General features: G+C 44.5%; 1 protein-coding gene across 3 annotated transcripts in view; it reads right to left on the reverse strand.

Annotated features, from left to right (window-relative positions):
- Positions 1 to 483: 483 nt before the first annotated feature.
- Positions 484 to 21,822, reverse strand: part of PPT2 (palmitoyl-protein thioesterase 2) — a 42,424-nt gene continuing 21,085 nt past the window's right edge. For all 3 annotated transcript variants that reach the window (XM_063122384.1, XM_063122385.1, XM_063122383.1), the window contains exons 2-9: positions 19,078 to 19,250; positions 12,703 to 12,856; positions 10,637 to 10,732; positions 8,840 to 8,947; positions 7,996 to 8,079; positions 7,298 to 7,382; positions 4,530 to 4,584; positions 484 to 2,812 (exon numbers count right to left, since the gene is read on the reverse strand). In XM_063122384.1, the coding sequence (XP_062978454.1) occupies positions 2,669 to 2,812; positions 4,530 to 4,584; positions 7,298 to 7,382; positions 7,996 to 8,079; positions 8,840 to 8,947; positions 10,637 to 10,732; positions 12,703 to 12,856; positions 19,078 to 19,239 (888 nt within the window). In that variant the 5' untranslated portion in view covers positions 19,240 to 19,250 and the 3' untranslated portion in view covers positions 484 to 2,668. The remainder of the gene's footprint in view (positions 2,813 to 4,529; positions 4,585 to 7,297; positions 7,383 to 7,995; positions 8,080 to 8,839; positions 8,948 to 10,636; positions 10,733 to 12,702; positions 12,857 to 19,077; positions 19,251 to 21,822) is intronic.

A 21,822-nucleotide genomic window follows, 5' to 3' on the forward strand; every position in this document is an offset into this window, starting at 1 on the left:
ATCTCTGCTGCACGGCTGAATTTTCTTGGCAACAAAAGCTACATTTTCACTTTAAAACAAGGCCTGTTAGTCTTCCACTACAACCGTCTATGCAATCCAAATCCAAAACCATTTCTTGAAAACAAACAACTCTACATTAAAGCAGAATATTAAACTAAACCAAGCTTAAGCTTTAAATGAAACTGATTTGCTCCATTTTCTTCTTGCCTTTCCTGTCCCTGCCATTCTCTCTGTTCTACTTCTGTTCAAGCCAAACCGAGGGACCAGATGAAACAGTGTCTTTCTAAAACAGCCTTCCTCAACCTGGGGTGCTCCAGATGTGTTGGACTGCATCTCCCAGAATGCCCCAGCCAGGCTGGGGCATTCTGGGAGTTGTAGTCAAACACATCTGGAGCACCCCAGGTTGAGGAAGGCTGTTCTAAAAGCTTATTACCTGTAATGTGCAAATACATAATACTAGACATCTGGAACTGTCAGCTCGTTGGCATTAATTTGCACCTAGTCCGGAATGCTATCATCGCATTCTGCATAACGTGTCGTAGAAGAGAGGCGCAGAGCCTCTTTCAGCCCAGGGGCCAGAGGCCATTTTGGAGAACCTCTAAGAGGTTGTCTTCAAATGGTGGGCAGGGGCCAAAGGCAAAATTGGGCGGGGCAAAGAAGGCGGGGCCAAAATACCAGCATATTGTAGTGTAAACTCTTACTGCCAGGAGCACAGACTTCGAAGAGGTGTTTCAACCTTTTAGAATGGGGGGGATGGGGGAACACTGCACAAAAGTCAGGAAAGCACCAAAGATCAGTAGTTGGGAGAAAGGCCATCTGGGAATTTCCTGGAGGGCTTGATTGACTCCCCAGGCAGGCAGGATTTGGCCGTTGGGCTGGGGGTTCTGCACCTCTTTAGTAGGACATCTCATTTCTAAAAACTAAGTGTCCCTCCCAAATGCCCCAAAGCTCAGCTTAAAGTGCATCCTGCCTTGTATTCTACTGATTTCCTTTTTCATATCACATCGGAGGTTAGCGTTAAACCTGGATCCTTTTGAGCATGTCCTATTGTACCTTGATGAAATTAAGAGTTAATACTGTAACAGGTGAAGCTATGAGGTCTGCCCACCCCACAAGAGTTGTGGGGTGGGAGGGTACCTAAGGGGAAGCCTCACCAAACCAGCCAACAGCTAGCTGCCCCTTAACAATTACTGGTGGATGGTTTAAGTACATAGAATCATAGAACAGTAGAGTTGGAAGGGGCTTACAAGGCCGAGTCCAACCCCCTGCTCATTGCAGGAATCTACCTTAAAGCACACCTGACAGATGTCCAGCTGCCTCTTGAATGCCTCTAGTGTGGGGCAGGCCATGACCTCCCTAGGTCATTGGTTCCATTGCCACACTGCTCTAACAATCAGGAAGTTTTTCCTGATGTCCAGCTGGAATCTGGTTTCCTGTCACTTGAGCCCATTATTCTGTGTCCTGCACTCTGGGAGGATTGAGAAGAGATCCTGGCCCTCCTCTGTGTGACAACCTTTCAAGTACTTGAAGAGTGCTATCATGTCTCCCCTCAATCTTCTCCCCTCAATGTTTTTTTAAAAAAAGAAAATAGAAACTAGAGCAGGTTATGAATGTCTCTGTCTATGCTGATTTTCTGTTGCCATCCTGAGTTTCTAAGAATGTGCTTCTAAAGGAAGAGAAAAATATACACATACATACATATACATATTGTCATATATCAATAATTTAAAACTTTCATTTCAACGTATTACTGAAAGAACAGTCTCTGAAGTACCATCTAACTATGCTATGGAAACAAAGAGACACTGTAAACTGGAACACTGAACTGTTTGATGGTTCGGTGGCGATACATTTTACCCTTAATTTTGAAAATGCCATGGAACTGGAGTTTTTGTCAAAAGGCTACAAACTGACCCATTCTCTCCGGTGAAACAGAAAAGGAAGAATTTGAGTTTTCTACGCAAATTAACTCGGCAATAATAAAATAAAGCTCTGTGAACTTAATCAAACTAACTTTCTCTGAGTTAGTCTTTTGTTAGCTTTCTGGATGTCTCTTAAAAAGTGTTGGGTCCTTATGGGTGTGTGTGGCTGTTACAGTCAGAATATGAAAAAGATAAAGATGTTCCATTTAAAAGACTTTTCTAAATTTGGGGCAAAATAATTCAAACCTTTTCAAGGGGTCAACATTTCAAAGGGGAATATTGCAAACTTCCACATAGCATAGAGTTCTGCTAGAAGTTAGGAACTAGGAAATATAACAACCGAACGCTTTTGATTACATTTAAATGTAATCAATTTCCTATTTTCAGTCTTGACCAACTTCTAAAACCCCACATCTCTTCTCAAATATCTGATACTGCTGAATTGTCCTTTTGTGTTTTTTCCTGTAGCTTTTAAAGCTCAGATCCGACAAAAGAGAGAAGACTCATTCATCCCCCCGCCCCGATGCAGCACTCTGCAAACCCCAAACAGCTTCCAGCCTCCACCAAAAAATTCCTGCAGAAAAATGTTTCTTCCACTATGAAAGAAAATACCACTCATCCTCGAAAAGCTATAGGTAACAGTTTCTTCTGTGTGGGTGAAGTGCCCAGACGACGTAACAGAGCACATCTCAGCTTAGGACTCTCTCTCTCTCTCCTCCACCCACTTCTTCCCAGGCCATCACCAGCTACGTCAGCCATTTAGCAATGCAGTTGTCATAAACTGTGCGATTGGAATGCCATAACGTGTGAAAAACGCCGGGCATTGTGTAGGAAGTGATGTCACCGCGAGCATGTAGGGTCTTCAAACCAAAGGTGTCCAGGAGGTAGACCTAAGAGACACAGAGAGAAAGACAACCAAGGAGTCTTCTTAGCTCACAGTTGAAAACAGGTCCTACCATGAGGGCAAAGTGAGGCTGCAACATCAGGAGGCAGATTTTGGGTGTCAGGAAGGGGGGGGGCAGATAGGGAAACAAACCAATCTGCCCCCAGGTGGCACAATCTACTGGAGTATTCTCTGGTAATGATGGTATTCTCATCATCATCATCATCTAACTCAAATGAACAGGAGCTATGTGAGAACACTACTGGGGTCTACTTCACAGAAAGGAAGTGGCCATTTGGATTTTCCAATACAGGACCCAAAATGAACTGGATCACCTTGCCCTAAACCTTTCAAGAGGTTTATGCATTCTTGTGTCTCCTACCTTTCGGAACATTCAACACAGCAGCTCATATCCGTTCTTTGTTTCTGCAGCCTCCCCCAATTTCTCTCCCCTTGTTCATGACCTTTCTCTTTCTTTGCCTTCCTACCACCTTACCCAAATTTAGACTGTAAACACCTAGTGAGCAGGAACCTATCGTTTGTTGACAATTACAAGGCAAAGCACCAAGTGGATTGCTTGAGATTGTCTTATAGGCCGCTGGAATAGAATCAGACAAAGAAATAGTTACCATAGAATCATAGAATAGTAGAGTTGGAAGGGGCCTAGAAGGCCATCGAGTCCAACCCCCTGCTCAATGCAGGAATCCACCCTAAAGCATCCCTGACAGATGCTTGTCCAGCTGCCTCTTGAAGGCCTCTAGTGTGGGAGAGCCCACAACCTCCCTAGGTAACTGATTCCATTGTCGTACTGCTCTAACAGTCAGGAAGTTTTTCCTGATGTCCAGCCGGAATCTGGCTTCCTTTAACTTGAGCCCGTTATTCTGTGTCCTGCACTCTGGGAGGATCGAGAAGAGATCCTGGCCCTCCTCTGTGTGACAACCGTTTAAGTATTTGAAGAGTGCTATCATGTCTCCCTTCAATCTTCTCTTCTCCAAGCTAAACATGCCCAGTCTCTCCTCATAGGGCTTTGTTTCCAGACCAAGATCCAGGATGTTTCCAGACCAAGATCCAAGATGTTTCCAGACCAAGGTCCAGGATGCACAGCAGGGCTGGCTCAAGACATTTTGCTCCCTGAGGTGAAGGGCAGGATAGCGCAACTCCATTTCATGTATAGAACGCGACCAGACTGGCAGTTGATACTCCCAGTCAATACTGGCAACAGGGCAGTGCCCTCCACCGCACCTGAGGGCAGCAGGCGAATTTAGGGGACACAGAGTAGGCCGCATGAAACACACAGATCTATACTTTCTCCAACACAAGGAAATGGCCAGGGGCTCAGGAGGAAAAAGCCTGGGGGCATTTCCCCAGCACCTATTGCCTGAGGCAGCTGCCTCACTCTACCTAATGGTAGAGCTGGCCCTGGTTTTAACTTTTGTGAACTGCCCAGAGAGCTTCAGCTATTGGGTGGTATATTAATAAATTCAAAAATAAACAACTGTGTTATTTGAATATGTTATGGAGGTTATTGATTACTAAGATAATGTCTGTTGAGTTTACTCTTCAGATCTTCAGCAACCATTGGCGATGTCTTTAACAACTTCTTTCATGTGTTTGTCCCTGAATTACAGCCCCTTCCTCTCCCAGTTTACCAAAATGTACCCTTCTTGTCATAGATTCTCCCGGCCCACCTCCCTCAGGGTCTAAGGCAGTTTATTCTTACTCACCGGCTGAGATGTCATGTCCCTCACTGTCTCATTATCATCATAGAAGGCAAACAAACTGCGGAGAGGAGAAAAAAGTATTTTTTAAAATAGCACGTGACCTTTATCATCTCCCGCGTGAATGTGTGTGTGTGCGTGCATATTTTCTGTGATTTTAAAAAAAGACATGTAAAATTATGTACCTGGCTAATAAATTCATGACAATCACTAGCCAACTACCCTCATATACCTAAGTTAAACTTCTGAAGCATGTTGACAGACGAAAAAAAAAAAAAAAACCCCACACCCATTCCTATTTGTGCAGGCATGTAAGTTTCCTCTACCTTTTTGCCTGGGGGCAATTCTGATTTGCCACAGACAAGAAGCTGTTTGCAAACCTGTTGGGATCTAAATATTACATACTGCAATATTTATTTATTTATTTATTACATTTATATCCCGCCTTTTTTCCTCCAAGGAACCCAAGGCGGCGTACATAATCCTCCTCCTCTCCACTTTATCCTGACGACAACAACCCTGTGAGGTAGGTTGGGCTGAGAGTCTGCGACTGGCCCAAAGTCACCCAGTGGGTTTCTATGGCCGAGTGGGGACTAGAACCCAGATCTCCCAACTCCCAGTCCAACACCTTAGCCACTACACCACATTGAATTTTTATTTTCCTGTTCACGAAGTTCAATATAGTTTGGCATAGGCTTGCCACTATTTATTTATTTTAAAAAATGCCCAAATCTATTGGGCCTTCCCCACCTAACAGATGTGAGGCAGAGAGGTACTGCTCAATTTCTCTGTCACCCAAATATTTATACTTAACAAAGGAAGCTGCCTAATACTACATCAGACCATGGGTTCATCTAGCTCAATCTTGTCTACACTGACTGGAAGCAGCTCTCCAGGGGCCTGTCTATACTCAAGGAAAGCCCTTCGGTGGCTGTGGGTCTGCACTGCGCCAGTCAGGAGACACCGGCATAGCTTCGAAGCCATGGTGGGGCTTCCCCCCAAAGTTGTTTATTGAAAAAACCAGCGATTTACCCCTGGGGCCATCTATGGAACCTCAGTGGACTGGATTAGGACCCCAGGAAGGCCAGATTCAGACCCCTGAGGATGACAGTCTGCACCCCTGTTTTATATTGAAATAAAAAATATCTATCTTGACAGGACTGACAGTCACTTGAGTCGCTGCAGGGGTGTGTGTGGATTTTTGAGTAGCATGTTTAAAAGGGAACGCTAAATTGCAGCCTTCCCAACCCAGGAGTTATTATAATTATTAGAGTTATGGGAGTTGCAGTCCAACATATCTGGAAGGTGCCAAGCTGGGGAAGGGTGCTATATGGGCGTTAAACAGAGGGGGCGGGAGGATTTATGGAGAAGGTAAAAAAATACTGCATGGCTGCACAGCCATTAAGCTCATGGACGGCTGTTTATTTATTACTATGCTTTCCTATTGTGGCTTAAGCAGGGAGATGAGTTAACGGAGTTAGGGGCCATGGAAATCTAAAATAGCCAGGGTGCAGAGTAGCAGGAGTGTTTTCACCTTTACGCATGCAGGAAGCTGGAAAGAATTCTCCGACTCAGTAGTGAGGGTAGAGGCTTTAGCTGGCTCTAATTGACAGTCAATAAAACAAAGTACAGTAATCCATCTGCCCGTATTACTGGGACTTCAAGCTGTATTTAAATGCCCCCCCTCCCCAAAACCTGTCTGCACAGGTCTGCAGGAATACTTCAATGGAGTAATGGGATGGAGTCTCAGGGTGTTGACAAAAATATATGTGGTTTTATTCCAAGAAGTATTTATTTATTATTGCATTTATGTCCCGCCTTTTTTTCCTCCAAGGAACCGAAGGCGGCATACATACATAACCTTTCTCTCCATTTAATCCTCATAACAACAACCCTGTGAGGTAGGTTGGGCTGAGAGTCAGTGACTGGCCCAAAGTCACCCAGAGAGTTTCCATGGCTGAGTGGAGACTAGAACCCAGATCTCCTGACTCCCAGTCCAACACTCTAACCACTATACCACACTGCCCCTAACTATGGGCTTCTTTAGGTATATATATATATATATATATATATATATATATATATATGCCTGAAAAAGATAGGCACAGGATTCATCTTGGAACCTGGGGCAGAATCCAGCTGGGTGCTTATGCCCCTGTTGATTCCCTCTCTACCCCACTGATTCCCTTTCGCAAGTGGTGGGTCCTGCCAATTCCATCATACAAGCATTACTCACCACTTATGCACGGGAGATGTAGCCCTTCCTAGAAACCTGAGGAGAAAGGTCAGTGCAGCTCTCTTATGTGAGCTACGCCAACCTTCCTCCTTCCAGAAATGAGTGTTTCCATTCATTACAAGTTGTCCTTGAAGTGCAAAATCGCCATTATGTAAGTGGGGGCAGGGAAGGCAGGCGCAATGACATTGGTGGGGCGTCAGAGAAACAGCAGGAACTTAAGAGAATCAGCAGGAACGTAAGTGCCCTGTTGAATTCTGCCTTCTTTTTCAGAGATCTCTGTAGTTTTATATATCAAAACTGACTCCAGAAGAAAATCCATATTCAGGAATGAAATGCATAATGCTACTTCTTGGAATAAAACCACATATGGTTTTTTCAACATCCTGTTATTTCATCTCTTTATTCCATTGGACTGGATTGGATGTTCTCCAGTTTTGTTTTACCCAGCAGGAATACTTGTCTCTTCTCCCTCCAAAACTGAACCCCTCTCGACCCCATCACAGGTGAGAGGGTCCTCGCCTCACCTCTAGGCACTCACCTGGACTCCCATGGCATGATTACTCCATCATCCGGACCCCCAATCAGAACCAACTTCCGGATCCGCAGGAGGTTTCTCTTCCAGGCTGCATGGAGAGAGAAGCGGGGCTCCAGGAGTTTGGCCCCCAGGTCCCCATCCTGATCTTCCCACCCCCCTCCCTGCCCTGACTGCAAGCACAGCTCTTTTGTGGGAAGCAGAAGCAGAGAAAACAAGGTTTGTGCTGTTCCTGCCCTCATGCAGAAGCCCAAAGGAAGAGAAGGCCCCTCCCTCAAGCCCTGTGGGAAGAGCGTTGGGTTAGCGTGTTGTACGAACCCAGTCATAGCACACTTCAGGATGGAATAGTACCAATGAGAAGGCCCTGTTCTATCGTTTTCTCATTAACAGATATATATATATATATATATATATATATATATATATATATATTTATGACAAGAAAAAAGATGGAAGAGGTTGTGGGAAAACACAGGAGGGTTACAAGTAGAAGATGACATTGTCTGGACCCCCTATAAAATCCCATAAACCGGGAAGGCCGGTGGCACCATAAAAGTCCCTACTGTGTTGTCCAAGGCTGTGGGGCTACTAGGATAACACGGGAATCCGCTGGAAGTGAGGATATGAGGTACACCTGCCAAGTGGAGTTACCCTCCCACACTGCCCATTGTGTATTGGGTCTGAGGGGGCCCATCACTTATTACCAGTTGCATTGGGGTGGAGTTTCTCGTCATTCAACAGAGCCAGGAAGTTGCTGTTGTTGAGGTAAAGGTCTCGATGATGTGGATCTGAAAATGCAGAAGCCATGAAAAAAAAAGCATTGAGAACTCTTGTTTGGTTCCTAAACTCAATAAACTCCCCCCTCCACTTGCCTCTCTCCATAGAAGGCAGAAGACTGGCTCTTCCACCCCCTCCCATATTTTTAAGACACTAAAGGCTCGATCCTATGCACGTTTAGAAGGAACTATTTATTTATTTATTTATTGCATTTATATCCCGCCTTTTTTCCTCCAAGGAACCCAAGGTGGCATACATAATCCTCCTCTTCTCCATTTTATCCTCACAACAACCACCCTGTGAGGTAGGTTGGGCTGAGAGTCTGTGACTGGCCCAAAGTCACCCAGTGGGTTTCCATGGCCGAGTGGGGACTAGAACATGGATCTCCCAACTCCTGCATTGAGTAGCAGGTTGGACTCGATAGACCCATTCCAACTCTACTATTTTATGATTCTACGACTCCCAGTCCAACACGTTAGCCACTACACCACACTGGCACTCCACAATGTCCTACACTTTCCAGTATTCCCCGGTCAGCCAGTAATGACAGATGGCTTTCCATCACCACCACTCCTGTATTCCTGAGACTGAGGTTGGCAGACTTCCAGGTTGGTTAGAGCACTGTCTAGAAAGGAACCACTGCCTAATGATGATAATACTGGCCTAGCTTATAGAGCTGTTGTACTGAGAATATGTAGGTGAAAGCCACTTGATCAACCAAAAGCGCAACATAAAATGTTAAAGAACTAATAGAACTAGGAGTAAGCTCACCATTCCAGTAGTTGCAGATGGAGAAATCCTGGCCCATACGCGTGTAGCACAAGCGGTACAGGTTGGATTTCATGTACTCAGGAAAAAGCCATTTCAAGTATTGGGTGTCTGAATTGAAAAATGCAGAGAGAGTAAGAGCATGATTCCCACAGGCATTGTTTATTATTTTTATTTATTTATTTATATAGCACCATCAATGTACATGTTTCCCCCACTATTGTTTAAAGTGCAGGATCCTGTGTAGGGGTCCCCAACTTTTTGTGGAACGTAGGCACATCTGGATTTTTAATTTATTTTTTAGTGTCATGGGGGTGACTTAAAAATGGCTGCTGTGAGGGTGTGACTAGTCACAAAATGGCCATGGGGGTGTGGCCACTCAGGTTCACACAACACAACAAGCCAGAGTACAGACTGAGTATGGGTTGTTGTTGAATCATGGTTTGTTTTAGAATAGTGGGTCGTCCTGTTAACAACCATGTTAACAAACCAGAAACAACCCACGGAGAGAACTCATGGTTTGTTTCTGCATTGTGAATTGTGGGTTGTTTGCAGTTAACAAATCATAGTTTGTAAGTCCGGTTGGGTCCACACAACACGACAACCCACAACTCAACAACAGCCCACACTCAGCACATACTTGACCTATACCCTGGCTTGTCGTGTTGTGTGAACCGGATCTCTCTCTCTTTTCTCTCTGTGTATGTTTTCTCAGAGAAAAACACATACCACAGAGAAAGGGAGCAAACACCTCTGCGTTTCTCCCTCCCCACCCCCTGAAAACAGAGCAATGTCTCCACTAACTTGCATGGGGTGGGAGAAGGGAAACTGCACTACCAAAACCAGCTGGTGATGGGGAGAAGCCCATCCCCCACCAAGGCAACTACCAACCAGTTTTTTAAGCAGTGCAGCTTCCCACGGCCACTACAGAAGTGAATGCTTGGGACCGCAATACCTGATGGAACGCCTCTCCCGACATGAACCTACCCGTACACTGCGCTCAACATCTAAGGTCCTCCTCCAAGCTCGGAGGATGGCAACAAGGGAGAGGGCCTTTTCACTGGTGGCCCCCCCGGCTGTGGAATGATCTCCCTGATGAGGCTCGCCTGGCACCAACACTGTTATCTTTCAGGCGCCAGGTCAAGACTTTTTTCTTCTCCCAGGCATTTAACAGCATTTAACAACGCTAAGTTTGTTTTTTAAAGGCCCCCCAGAACTGTTGTTTTATAAATGGATACTGCCGGTTTTATAATGTTGTTTTTATGTTTCTGATGGTTTTTAAATTTTGTATACTTTTTAATGTTTACTGTTTTAACTTTTGTGAACCACCCAGAGAGCTTCGGCTGTGGGGCGGTATATAAATGTAATAAACAAATAAAAAAATAAATAGAGAAATTGCAGCAACACCCTCCCAAAATAAAACACAGCAAGGGGGCGATGGTGTCTATTTATCACCAGGGATTCTGAAGGGTCCTTGGCAGAGGCTGGCTTCCTCTCTACTATCATCCTGGGGCCATTTTTCAGCAACATGGCCTCTCCCCACTCCCCTCCAAGCAAGTGAATGAAAAAAATAACTCCGTTCTCGAGCAGCTGAGCAATATCCTGGGGGAGCCATCTTATCTTCATGGGCTGCCCAGGGCAAATATACAATTGTAAATTGGATTAAAGAAAGACGGGAACAGTGTTGAACAATGAATATTAGAGAGGCCCCAATCTGTTCATTTTGTTGAATGGCGCTCTAGACGTCTGCCCCAAAGTCCTGCCCAGAGGTCACCCCTGTGCCCCTGCCTCATTACTCACCCCCATACTGTCCCATTTGCGGAGAAGAGAGAGAGATGAATGTGTCCACGTTGTGATCGGCCATTGTCGAGAGGAGGGCGCGGCAAATGAGTCCTCCTGCAAGACAGAGGAAGGGGAGTTGATTTTTAGAACAAACAGCAGGAGTTGCTTCCTTCCAGAAGAATCCTAACCCCACATAACTTCCACACTGATCCATCGGGGGAACTAAATCTTTGGGATATTTTGGTTTCTGAAGTTTTAATATTGTTCAAAACAGGTCAACTTTCTACTTAATTTTTTCATTTCAAAAGTTAATCACCCATTTGAAGTTGTTGTGTCTCTTTAATAATATTTAGAGGTTGTATCTTTGGAGTATGGGGCATATCCCCAGCTTTTTTAAACACACACACACACACACACAACCCTGCCTTTTATGGGAAAACTTCAAAGTCACAGAAAACTGAAAGCATTCTCTCGCATATTTTCAAATGGGCTTTACTGAACACATCCAATGTGAATGACCTTGAAAATCCACAAAAGAGCCAAATTTCCCCCAAAGTGGCAGAGAGAACTATGGCCCTACGGTTTTCAAAACCAGATGTCTCCTTCATTAAATTGGAAAAGCCAGAAAATAAAGAAATACTTCTCTCACACAAAAAAAACCCCAAACAGAATAACATAGCCTTGATGTGACATTTTGAATGGAGATGAAGTGTATGCATACTCTCAGAATTTAAAAAAGAGGTGTGTGTAAATAAATAAATGATGATACGTCCAAATCAACATCCAGAAAGCAGTCATACTTAAAACAGGCTCAATAGTCAGGAAATTTTTGAATCAGTAAAAGATAGCAAAGCGCATCATTTATTATTTATTTATTTAGAACATTTGAATCCTGCCCTATATCATTAGGATCTCAGGGCGGCGTACAGATAAAATCATACAATCTAAAACAATAAATATACACAGCTAAAACAAATTAAATCACATTCATGTAGAAAAAAACGCTATGAGCAAGAAAAGAGGTATAATGATGATAGAGGATATGGGTCCGGACCGTGAAAGTTAGACACCTAAAACTTGGCATGCAGATTATTGATGGTTTATTTATTTATTTATTACATTTATATACTGCCCCACAGCTGAAGCTCTCTGGGCGGTTTACAAAAGTTAAAAACAGTGAACATTAAAAAGTATACAAAATTTAAGATTTAAGATTAAAAGGACATCCCTAGCGGTTATTTTACGTGCACACCCTTAGGGGTTATTTTGTTTTTAAAACAGTGATAAATTTTCATGAATTTAACTATGTCCATGTGATTGAAACCTGCAGTAACACCTTCAGCCACTAGGCGCAGACTTCCCTAAACAGCACAGAGCTTTGCAGGCCAGAGAGTTTGAAGAGAGGGGAGGGGGGACGAATCACTGGGTCAAGGGACAGCATTATAGGCCTGCCCCTGCCCCTGCCCCCTGTTGTGAGGCAGACCCACAGGGGAATGGAGTGGACAGACCCTTCCTTCAAGGGACTGTAGGGATGTGTCATGGCTATGTTTCTGACTCAGTAGGACCTTGGTAGTTGTCAGCCATTTGCAGAAACAGGATTTACTATGCAGACAATTGTGTTAAGAATAATTGCAAGGCCTCATCAGTCTAGATCGTCCCCTCGATGTTATCTTCGCCTTTATCAAACGCAGAAATCAGAAGATAAAAGCACTGTGTCCCAACACCCCCTTCAAGACTGGGAACAGCCCCTTCCTTGCTGATGTCTATCCTGGTCACCTTCCTGCTTACACTTCTTTTTCCTGACTTAGATCCAACTCCCATCCTGTCTTGAGCAGCACCAGATTCAGCCACCATTTAAATTTCCCACAATGCCCCTGGCCAAGTGTTGCTCTGGGACCCTGGGAAAATTAAAATGAGGGGTGTCACCCATCCATCCAGTACTGCAATTGCAGCCATGTAAGCCCGCCACAGCCTACTCACAGAAAGAGGGGGGGCCATCGGAGGGCACCTTGCCCAGGGCCCCCTCAAACCTGGAGCCAGCCCTGCCCCTGCCCCCCCTGCCCCCGCTCAAAGAAGCCACATACCTTGTGAGTAGCAGATGAGGTGGACCCCGTCGACAGCATTCTGCATGATGGGGTAAATGGCTTGCCTAAAGCCCTCCACTTGCATCCAGAGGGATTTCAGGCTCTCTGTGCGGTCGAACAGATCGACAACCGTTACGTTGGTCCCCGGATGGGTCTGTAGGGGAGGGGCAGAAAGAGAGAAATTTACACCCATGACGAAAGAGCTGAAAGTACAGTCTCACCTGCAAAATCCAAGGTCAGGTGAGGATGATCCTGCCTTACTAAGGGTGTGTTTACATTAAGGGGGAAAACACACCATTCCCACGGTTTCTTCTCCTGGAGTCTTTCCGCATTTACTGTGTGCTCCTTTAGATGGCAACCACATGATTTTGAATTGAAAACATCCCCTCTCAGCAATGCTATTAAATTCAATGAAACATCGCCATCTCGTGACAGAATTGTAGCACTACTCCAGCTTTACACACTGAGAAAATCCCACGATAATTTAAACACTGTATTATCTCCACTTTTTTAAAAAAGCAAGGTTACCAGGGAGGGGGGGGGGAAGCACAGGGATGTCCTAGAGGTTGATAGCGTCATGTAAAGAACCTGCAAACTTCCGCCAGTCATGAGAATGCAATACTGCTCATGTAGAGAAGTCCTAACAATGTACACTCAGAGCCTGGGCTACACACCACAATTGTTTCTGCATTGGGGTCTCCAACACGGTGCCAACGGGCACCAATGTTCCTGCTCTCCCCTCTTTTGGCACCCGCCAGATTATTTGCCCTTCCTAATTTTTATTTTATTTCTTAAGATTTTTTAATTAACGTTTTTCTTTTGGTAATTCAGTGGCTGACATGCTGCAAAGTGAAAGGCTGCCTCGAGGCCCTCTCAGTCTGTTCCCAGCCCAGCCCACTTCCTCCAGGGTTCATCTCCAAACTCCCTTCACTATATTTCCTGTAAGGGAGTGTCTCTAAATTACAACAATCACTACAAAGTCCAAAACATCTGACAGGTACCAGGTTGAGGAAGGATTGTCTAGGCAATTGAAGGAAGCTTGAGGGAGTTGCCTCAAAATCATAGCAAGAGGGAAGCCTCTTCCCTTCTCTTGTATCTAGTGAGGCAGTGTGGTGCAAAGGTTTGTTTATTTTAAGATTTATAAAGAGCACCTTTTAGGGGAATCCTAAGAGCAGCCTTCCAACCTGGAACCCTCCAGAGGCATTGGACTACACCCCCTATGTGTAGACCATACTGGTTGGGGGATGATGGGAGTTGTAACTCAACATATCTAGAGTGCACCTGGTTGGGGAAAGCTGGGTTAGACTTTCAGAGCAGGGGTGGAAAGCATTGACTTCAAATCCCTACTCAGCCATGAATCTCTCAACCTAACCTACCTCACAGGGTTGTTGCAAAGATAAAACGGGGGCAAAAGGGGACTATTGTAACACTGTCCTAACCCTCTTGGAGGAGGGGCAGAATAAAAATGTAATAAAATGTTTGTCTTCTGTAGCCTTCTTGGTGGGGGATAAGCTGCAACAGCCCAGCCCAGGCCAGCCCATGCAAACTCAATCTGTGGTGTTACACCCCACAAATCAGTTCCCTAATGTATGTCTAAAATTTGTAAGTCTATCGTGTTTAGAATGTTGACCTGAGTGGGTGGAGACTGAATATCTTAGGAAGGGGGAGGAGGATATATAAGGGAATGACTGAGGTGATAAGGAGGGTGTTTTTGAAGTACTTTGGTTTGAGGGAGAATTAGAGGATCAGGATAAAGAGCGTTGTCTTTTGAGTGTAGTGTGCAGGTAGCCAGTTGGTGTATATTAAACAATCCGGATAATAAAGAAAGTTCAAGAGTGAAGGTGTGTGTGAGAGAGAAAGGACTGGATAAGAGGTTTTAACAAGGGTCTGAAAAGTTTTATTATGAAACAAAGTTTGTGAACATTGGAATAAATTTTTATTCAGTTTGCTTTACTACCACAAAAATCCCACGTGTCTCCTTGGCATTTATCACCTGCAGTTATATACATATTAACACCCGTTCTGACATTAATGCACCATCAGCACATATAATTCGCAGTGCATTATTTTATTCCTGAAATTATTCCTGTTTAACCCCTTTCTCCACATAGTTTGTAGAAAGGTGGTGTTTGTCCCTCACCTGAGGCTCATAAAGCGGTGGCGCTTAGCTTGAGCAGGGAGTGTCCGCGGACAGGCCTGTTGTGAAGAGCCTGTGTCGTGGCACAGTCTTCCGTATCCTTCTTGGTGGGGGTAAGCTGCAACACCCTACCCCACCCCACCTCATGCAAACACAACCAACTCTATCTCTCCTCCAATTTCTGGAAGGCTAAACTAAAAATTGTCAACAGGAGACCCATGTGCAGGATTAGATCTCCTGCCAAATCGCTAAGAAGAGATGGAGTAGGTGATTTAAAACGTAGTGCGAGCAAGAACTATGGGGTGGTATACAAATGCAATAAAAATAATATATTATCATTATTATCATTATTATCATTATTATTATTATTTACATTTATATACCACCCCACAGCTGAAGCTCTCTGGGCGGTTTACAAAAGTAAATAAGTAAAATCAGCCAGGGCAAGATTGGGTCCTGCTGCTGATACGTCTTGTTGTGCCCAAGGCTTCATCAGGCAACGTGTACATACTTTCAAAGCCATCGATGCATTATTAAGGACTAGAAACTTGTGGCTTTTAAAAACAAAAGCAGACCCACTCGGGAAGTCGGTTTCTGCACCTCCCTACCACGTTCTGCATTTGTGAAATTCAATTAGCGCATGGACAGATGCACACTCTAGTCAATGGGTTATGGCAGAGGTAGGCCTCTAGACGGTTTGGACTACAATTCCCTTAATCCCTGACTATTGGCGATAGTGGCTGGGGCTTATGGAATTTGTAGTCCGAAACCTCTGGAGGGTACCAGGTTGCTCATCCTGGTTAATAACTCTTTTGAGTTCTTCCAGCCTTACCATTAGACTTCTGCAGAAAGGTTTGGCCACACACAAAAAGCAGCTTTGTGTGGAAAATAACAAAAGGGGCCGGGAGAGGGAGGGCTCAGGAGCCTCATACCTTCTTTTCCAGTAGCCAGGAAACCAGACTTTCCAGTCAAACCAGTGAACCCCAGTGCAAACATCAGCTCATTTATAAGCTCACACAGGGAAATACCCCACCTGCAACCTGTCAACACTCTGAGTCACACAGAGCCTGTAGAAATAAATTACAACACATCCCAGTCTCTAACTGGGAGAGGTTTTCATACAGCCTTATTGCATTTATATCCTCCCTTTTTTCCTCCAAAGCACCCAAGGCAGCATACATAGTCCTCCTCCTCTGCATTTTATCCATGTTTTTGATGGTTTAAAATTTTGTATACTTTTTAATGTTCACTGTTTTTAACTTTTGTAAACCGCCCAGAGGGCTTCGGCTATGGGGCGGTATACAAATGTAATAAAATAAATATTATTCTCACAACAACAACCCTGTGAGGTAGGTTGGGCTGAGAGGCTGCGACTGGCCCAAAGTCACCCAGTGGGTTTCCATGGCTGAGTGGGGACTAGAACCTGGATCTCCTGACTCCAAGTCCAAAACTTTAGCCACTGCACTACACTGGCTCAGATTAAAAGGAAGTAAGTTCATCAGACCCAATGACTAGCAGCGGCTCTCCATGTTTCAGGCAGGAGTTTCCCAGCCCTACCTGGAGATGCCACGGAACAAACCTGAGACTTTCCACATGCAAAACACATACTCTCCCACTGAATCCCCTCCTCTGGAGGTAAATAGGAAAGGAGGTAAATGGCAAAACCAGTCTGGTGTAGTGATGAGAAGCCTTCCCCAACCTGGTACGCTCCAACTGTGTTGGACTACAACTCCCAGCATTCCCAGCCCGGCACATCATCCCACAGTCCAACACAGCTGGAGGGCACCAGGTTGGGGACAACTGGGCCAGGGTGTTAGCTAGGTCTGGGGAGCCCCAGATTCAAATCCCCTCTCTGCCATGAAGTTTACTGGATGGCCTTGAGCCAGTCACACTCTTACAGCCTAACCAACCTCATAGGGTTGTTGTGGGGGGGTTAAATCCTGGGGATAAGGGGGGACATCAAAGTATAAATAAATAAAAATAGAGAGGGAGAAAGATAGACAGACAGATAGGGATGGAAAAAGGGCTGGAACCCACCCCTTTCTTTCGCCCTCCCCTTCTGGAGTTTCACAGGCCTTTCGCTAGTAATAATACAAAAACTTGTTTGCATCCTGTCTAACAGTTATGTGGTATAGTTGGTAGCTAGTGACGTAGAGTTTATTTATTTATTTATTTGTAATACTTGTATACCACTTAATAAAATCTCTAAGCAGACTGTAGTAAACTAATTCTACCCCAAAATATCACTTTTTTCCTTTTCTTTTTGAAAATGTCTATATGTACAAGTCCTGCTACCTCAAAAACTAAAAATTCTAGAGCTTCCTTCCTGAGGAAAGGCTGTTTTCCTGATGCTTATCCATTTTTCACATGTATTTATAGCATTTCTGATTGCCTTACCACAAACCCTTAACAGTACATTGAAGACACTTTTGAAAACCAAAGGCCTTTTCTGATCCAAATACTCAAGTTACCACCTTTAAATAGAAACCCTGATGAAGTGTTCTCTCTCTTTTCATCTCTTCCTGCTTCTAATTGTATTAATGTTTTGGGTGTTGTTGTTTTTTATTATTTTTACCAAAGAAAAAAGCACTCTGAGGTTTATTTGCAGTATCACAACAACATATGGGCCTGCCTCAGATCGAGTCAGAACACGGCTCCATCCTGTGCAGCCTTCCCCGGTCTGGTGTCTGCTAAATGGGTTGGATTGCAACCCCCATCATCCCCAGCCAACATGGGAGATGTAGTCCAAGACATCTGGCTGGTGCCAGTTTGGGGAAGGCTGCTCTTAGGTTCCCCCTAAAAGCTGCCCTATACATCTTATTTACAATTACATGATTTAAAAATAAATAAATAAATGACGATACTGCACTGCCTCCCTAGATGCAAGAAAAGGAAAGAGGCAGCTGCCTTCTTGGCTATGCTGCCTGTGAATGATGGGAGTTGCAGTCCAACACATCCAGAAGGCTCCAGGTTGGAAAAGGCCTAATATGGTGTACTACACTGACTAGCAGTGATACCCCGAGCTACAGCACTCCAAAACAAATCACCAGCAATAGCACATCCAGTTTATAAATTTATAGATTAATAATAATAATAATAATAATAATGATAATAATAATTCATAATAATAATTTTATTTCTTACCCGCCTCTCCCTTTGGATCGAGGCGGGGAACAACATTAGTACAGGAATCAACACATCTTAAGCATGATATATAAACAGATTTTAAAATGTGAAATGTTTTGGTATAAAACATCAGCTTCAGTGGTGTTTGTGACTGAAGCTGGTGGTTTATACTGAAACATTTCACATTTTAAATTCTCTCTCTCTATATATATGTATATATGACTGGTGGTCATATGGTTTGTTTTGGAGTTTATTGGGTTTTCTTTTCTTGGCTCGTTATGTTAATGCTGTTTCTCTAGGATTGTTGTTTTAAGCATTATGATTGGATATTGCAGGGGGCAGGGCTTCGGGAGGGGGCCAGAGCTTCATTGGCCAGATTGGGAACCTCCGTGGGTTCCCCCCCACCCCTTGTTTTACATCCTCTTATATACTGTGTGATGTTTTAATCTGTAAACTGCATTGAATTCTTTTTAAGGTAGGGTGTACACTTTTATATCATGAATCATAGAATAGCAGAGTTGGAAGGGGCCTACAAGGCCATCGAGTCCAACCCCCTGCTCAATGCAGGAATCCACCTTAAAGCATCCCTGACAGATGGTTGTCCAGCTGCCTCTTGAAGGCCTCTAGTATGGGAGAGCCCACAACCCCCCTAGGTAACTGGTTCCATTGTTGTACTGCTCTAAGAGTCAGGAAGTTTTTCCTGATGTCCAGCTGGAATCTGGCTTCCTTTAACTTGAGCCCATTATTCCGTGTCCTGCACTCTGGGAGGATCGAGACGAGATCCTGGCCCTCCTCTGTACACTTTTATATGATAGGGTGTACACTTTTTTTGAGAGTAAGTGTGGTATAGCAGCTAAAGTGTTGGACTGGGAGTCGGGAGATCCAGGTTCTAGTCCCCACTCGGCTATGGAAGTTGACTGGGTGACTTTGGGCCAGTCACAGACTGTCAGCCCAACCTACCTCACAGGGTTGTTGTTGTGAGGACAAAATGGAGAGGAGGATGATTATATACGCCGCCTTGGGTTCCTTGGAGGAAAGAGGCATAAATACTCTCCAGAATCGTCCGTGCTACCTCCCACATTCATTGCAAGCATCCCAGCGCCCAGACTCACCTCATTGATGTAGCCAAGCATCAGCTGGAAATCAGAGGGGCTGTCGAACAGGCCATGGACCACAATGACAGGCTTGTACGAGGCAGTGAGAGTGAGCAGGAGGAAGACGAGCAGGACGCAGAATGGAGCCAGGATCCCAATGTAGCCTCGGCGCTGCCGCATGATCCCGCCAGCTGGACAAGACAGAAAAGGACGTCTGTGACTTCCCAGGGCTACTTCTCACGCTGCTGCTTAACAGTGGTGTCGTCTTGGTAAATTAAAGTGCAGCGGCTCATGGTGACAGTCCCCATAGCCACCACCCAAAGCAGAGTCCAAATTTGCAGGTAGTTGTGTTGATCCCAGCAGTTTTCATCCCGACCAGGAGCAGGTCTTTTGTAAAGCTAATGAGCCTAAATTACCTGTTCAAGGCCAGGCCACCTGGGAAGCGCTTTGCACTACAACAGGGAACAATATATTGTTGTTGGGAAAATGCATTTCCTCCCTCCCCAGTTACTGTGATGATTGTAGCTAACCAAAGTCTGAGGAAGCGAAGTCTGAGGAAAGGGGGCGGGGCAAATGACGTGCTTCCCTGCTAATAAAAAAATTCTGGCGCTGTGTCCTGATTCCGCTACACCACTGCTGCCTATAATAATAATAAATTTTATTTCTTACCCGCCTCTCCATTTTGATCGAGGCGGGGAACAACAGTAAATATAAAATACATAAAACTGAATTAAAACATAATATACATTCTTAAAACATCGTAAAAACATTATAAAAACAACTTAAAATTCCACTGGATAGGCCTGCCGGAAGAGATCAGTCTTGATAGCTTTCTTGAATGCTAATAGACTGTCAAGTTGACGAGTCTCCTCCGGCAGGCCGTTCCACAGTCTGGGAGCAGCAGAAGAGAAGGTCCTCTGGGTAATACTTGCCAGCCTAACTTTGTCTGACTGAAGTTGATTCTTCCAAGAGGACCTGAGTGTGCGGGGCGGATTGTACGGGAGAAGGCGATCCCGCAGGTAGCCTGGACCCAAACCATGTAGGGCTTTAAAGGTAATAACCAACACTTTATAATTCGCCCGGAAACTAAGCATCACGCTGTTCTTAATGGACCAGTTCAACCCACACACACTCTTTCTCTGCCCACTAGGATTGCTCAGTCAGGACCTGGAGATTCTGCCTATACTCTTGAAAGCACCACCATCAACCATTTTCCATTTTGGGACCTATGAATACCTGAACATCCCCTTCCTAAAGAAGTGTTCTTTTTTATATAGATTTTTTTTTACAGTGTTCATATATCATCACCTCAAGACTCTTTAGAACAGCCTTGAAAAGTAGGCAGTATTCTTCTGATATTGCAAAGCTGAAACAAACGGTTTTGTTTAATCTAAAATCACCCAGCGATGTGCTTCTCTGCACTCTCATGATTGGCTATTCACGGATGTTTGCAAGTCCTTTACATGACACTGTCAAATTCTAGGACGTCTCCTGTGCTTTTCACCAGTAATCCCGCTTTTTAAAACACACACACACACACAGATAATGCAGTATTTAAATTATTGTGGGATTTCCCCAGCACGTAAAGCCAGCGTAGCACAGTAATTCCTCCACTAGATGGCGGTATTTCATATAAAAGAATAGCATTGCAGAGAGGGGAAGATTTCAATTCAAAATCATATAGTTGCTGTCTAAAAGAGCCACTCTCAAATGCAGAAAGAGTCCAAAAGAAGAAACCCCAGTAAGGGTGAGGGGTATTTTCCTTAAGGCAGAGACACCTGGTATCTACGGGCCAAGACGATATTTTAAACACGGTACACTTATTTCCTGCTTTAATCATTTTGTTATTGTTTTAACTGCTTGATAGCATTTTAGGGTTTTTCTGTTACAAAAACATCCCTGGATCATTCTGATGAAGGACGGTACAGAAATGACTTCAATAAATAAATAATTTGAGCAGGCAAAGGCATCATTGAGATAATAAACCTATGGCTGGACTGTATCACTACCATTTGTTAGATCAATGTTCTTTTCACCCAAGGACGAGATCCAAACAGCCCTTAAGCACGACTCCACCATTCCAGCGACAGAGGGTTCAAAAGCGCTTTATTGATTAGTAATCAAGGCCTGGTCTCTTCAAAGGGAGCAATCAGACAAAAGACATAGGGAATATGGTACAGTATTAAAGCTTTCAAGGGGCAGGGCCCAGTAGCAGCATTAACCAATCAGAACATAACACTGGTGCATAGCTAATTATGCTAAACAGTCCTGTAAACAATACCTTTGGCCTGACAGTAAGTTATAGAAGTTAACCGACACAGACAGCTGGAGCCAGAGCTCTTGTTTATATTAGTAATCAAGGATGCAAGGACGCACACAAGGAGACATTCTCATACAGGGCATTATGACATTTTGCTTGGTGTGCAATGGAGATTTTACAGTTTCCTGTTAAAAATGGAGGTGGTTATGCTAACAGTATCACTACAGCAGGGGTGTCAAACCTCAGCCCTGTGGGCCAAACCTGGCTTGCCTAGATTCCCCAGGTATTCTTCCCTCCCCCCGCCCCCAGCTCCAACCACTTTCCCCACAACTACTAGTCCTGACAGCTATGTGCTACCTCCAGTAGCTGACTCAGTATACTAATCTATGCTAATTGCTGGGGAACATGTGCGGGAGGGTGCTGTTGCACTCATGTTCTGATTGTGGGCTTCTCGTTGGGCAGCTGGTTGGCCACTGAGTGAACAGAATGCTAGACTAGATGGA

The sequence above is a fragment of the Elgaria multicarinata genome, chromosome 3 (assembly GCF_023053635.1).
Source record: "Elgaria multicarinata webbii isolate HBS135686 ecotype San Diego chromosome 3, rElgMul1.1.pri, whole genome shotgun sequence".
Taxonomy (NCBI): domain Eukaryota; kingdom Metazoa; phylum Chordata; class Lepidosauria; order Squamata; family Anguidae; genus Elgaria; species Elgaria multicarinata.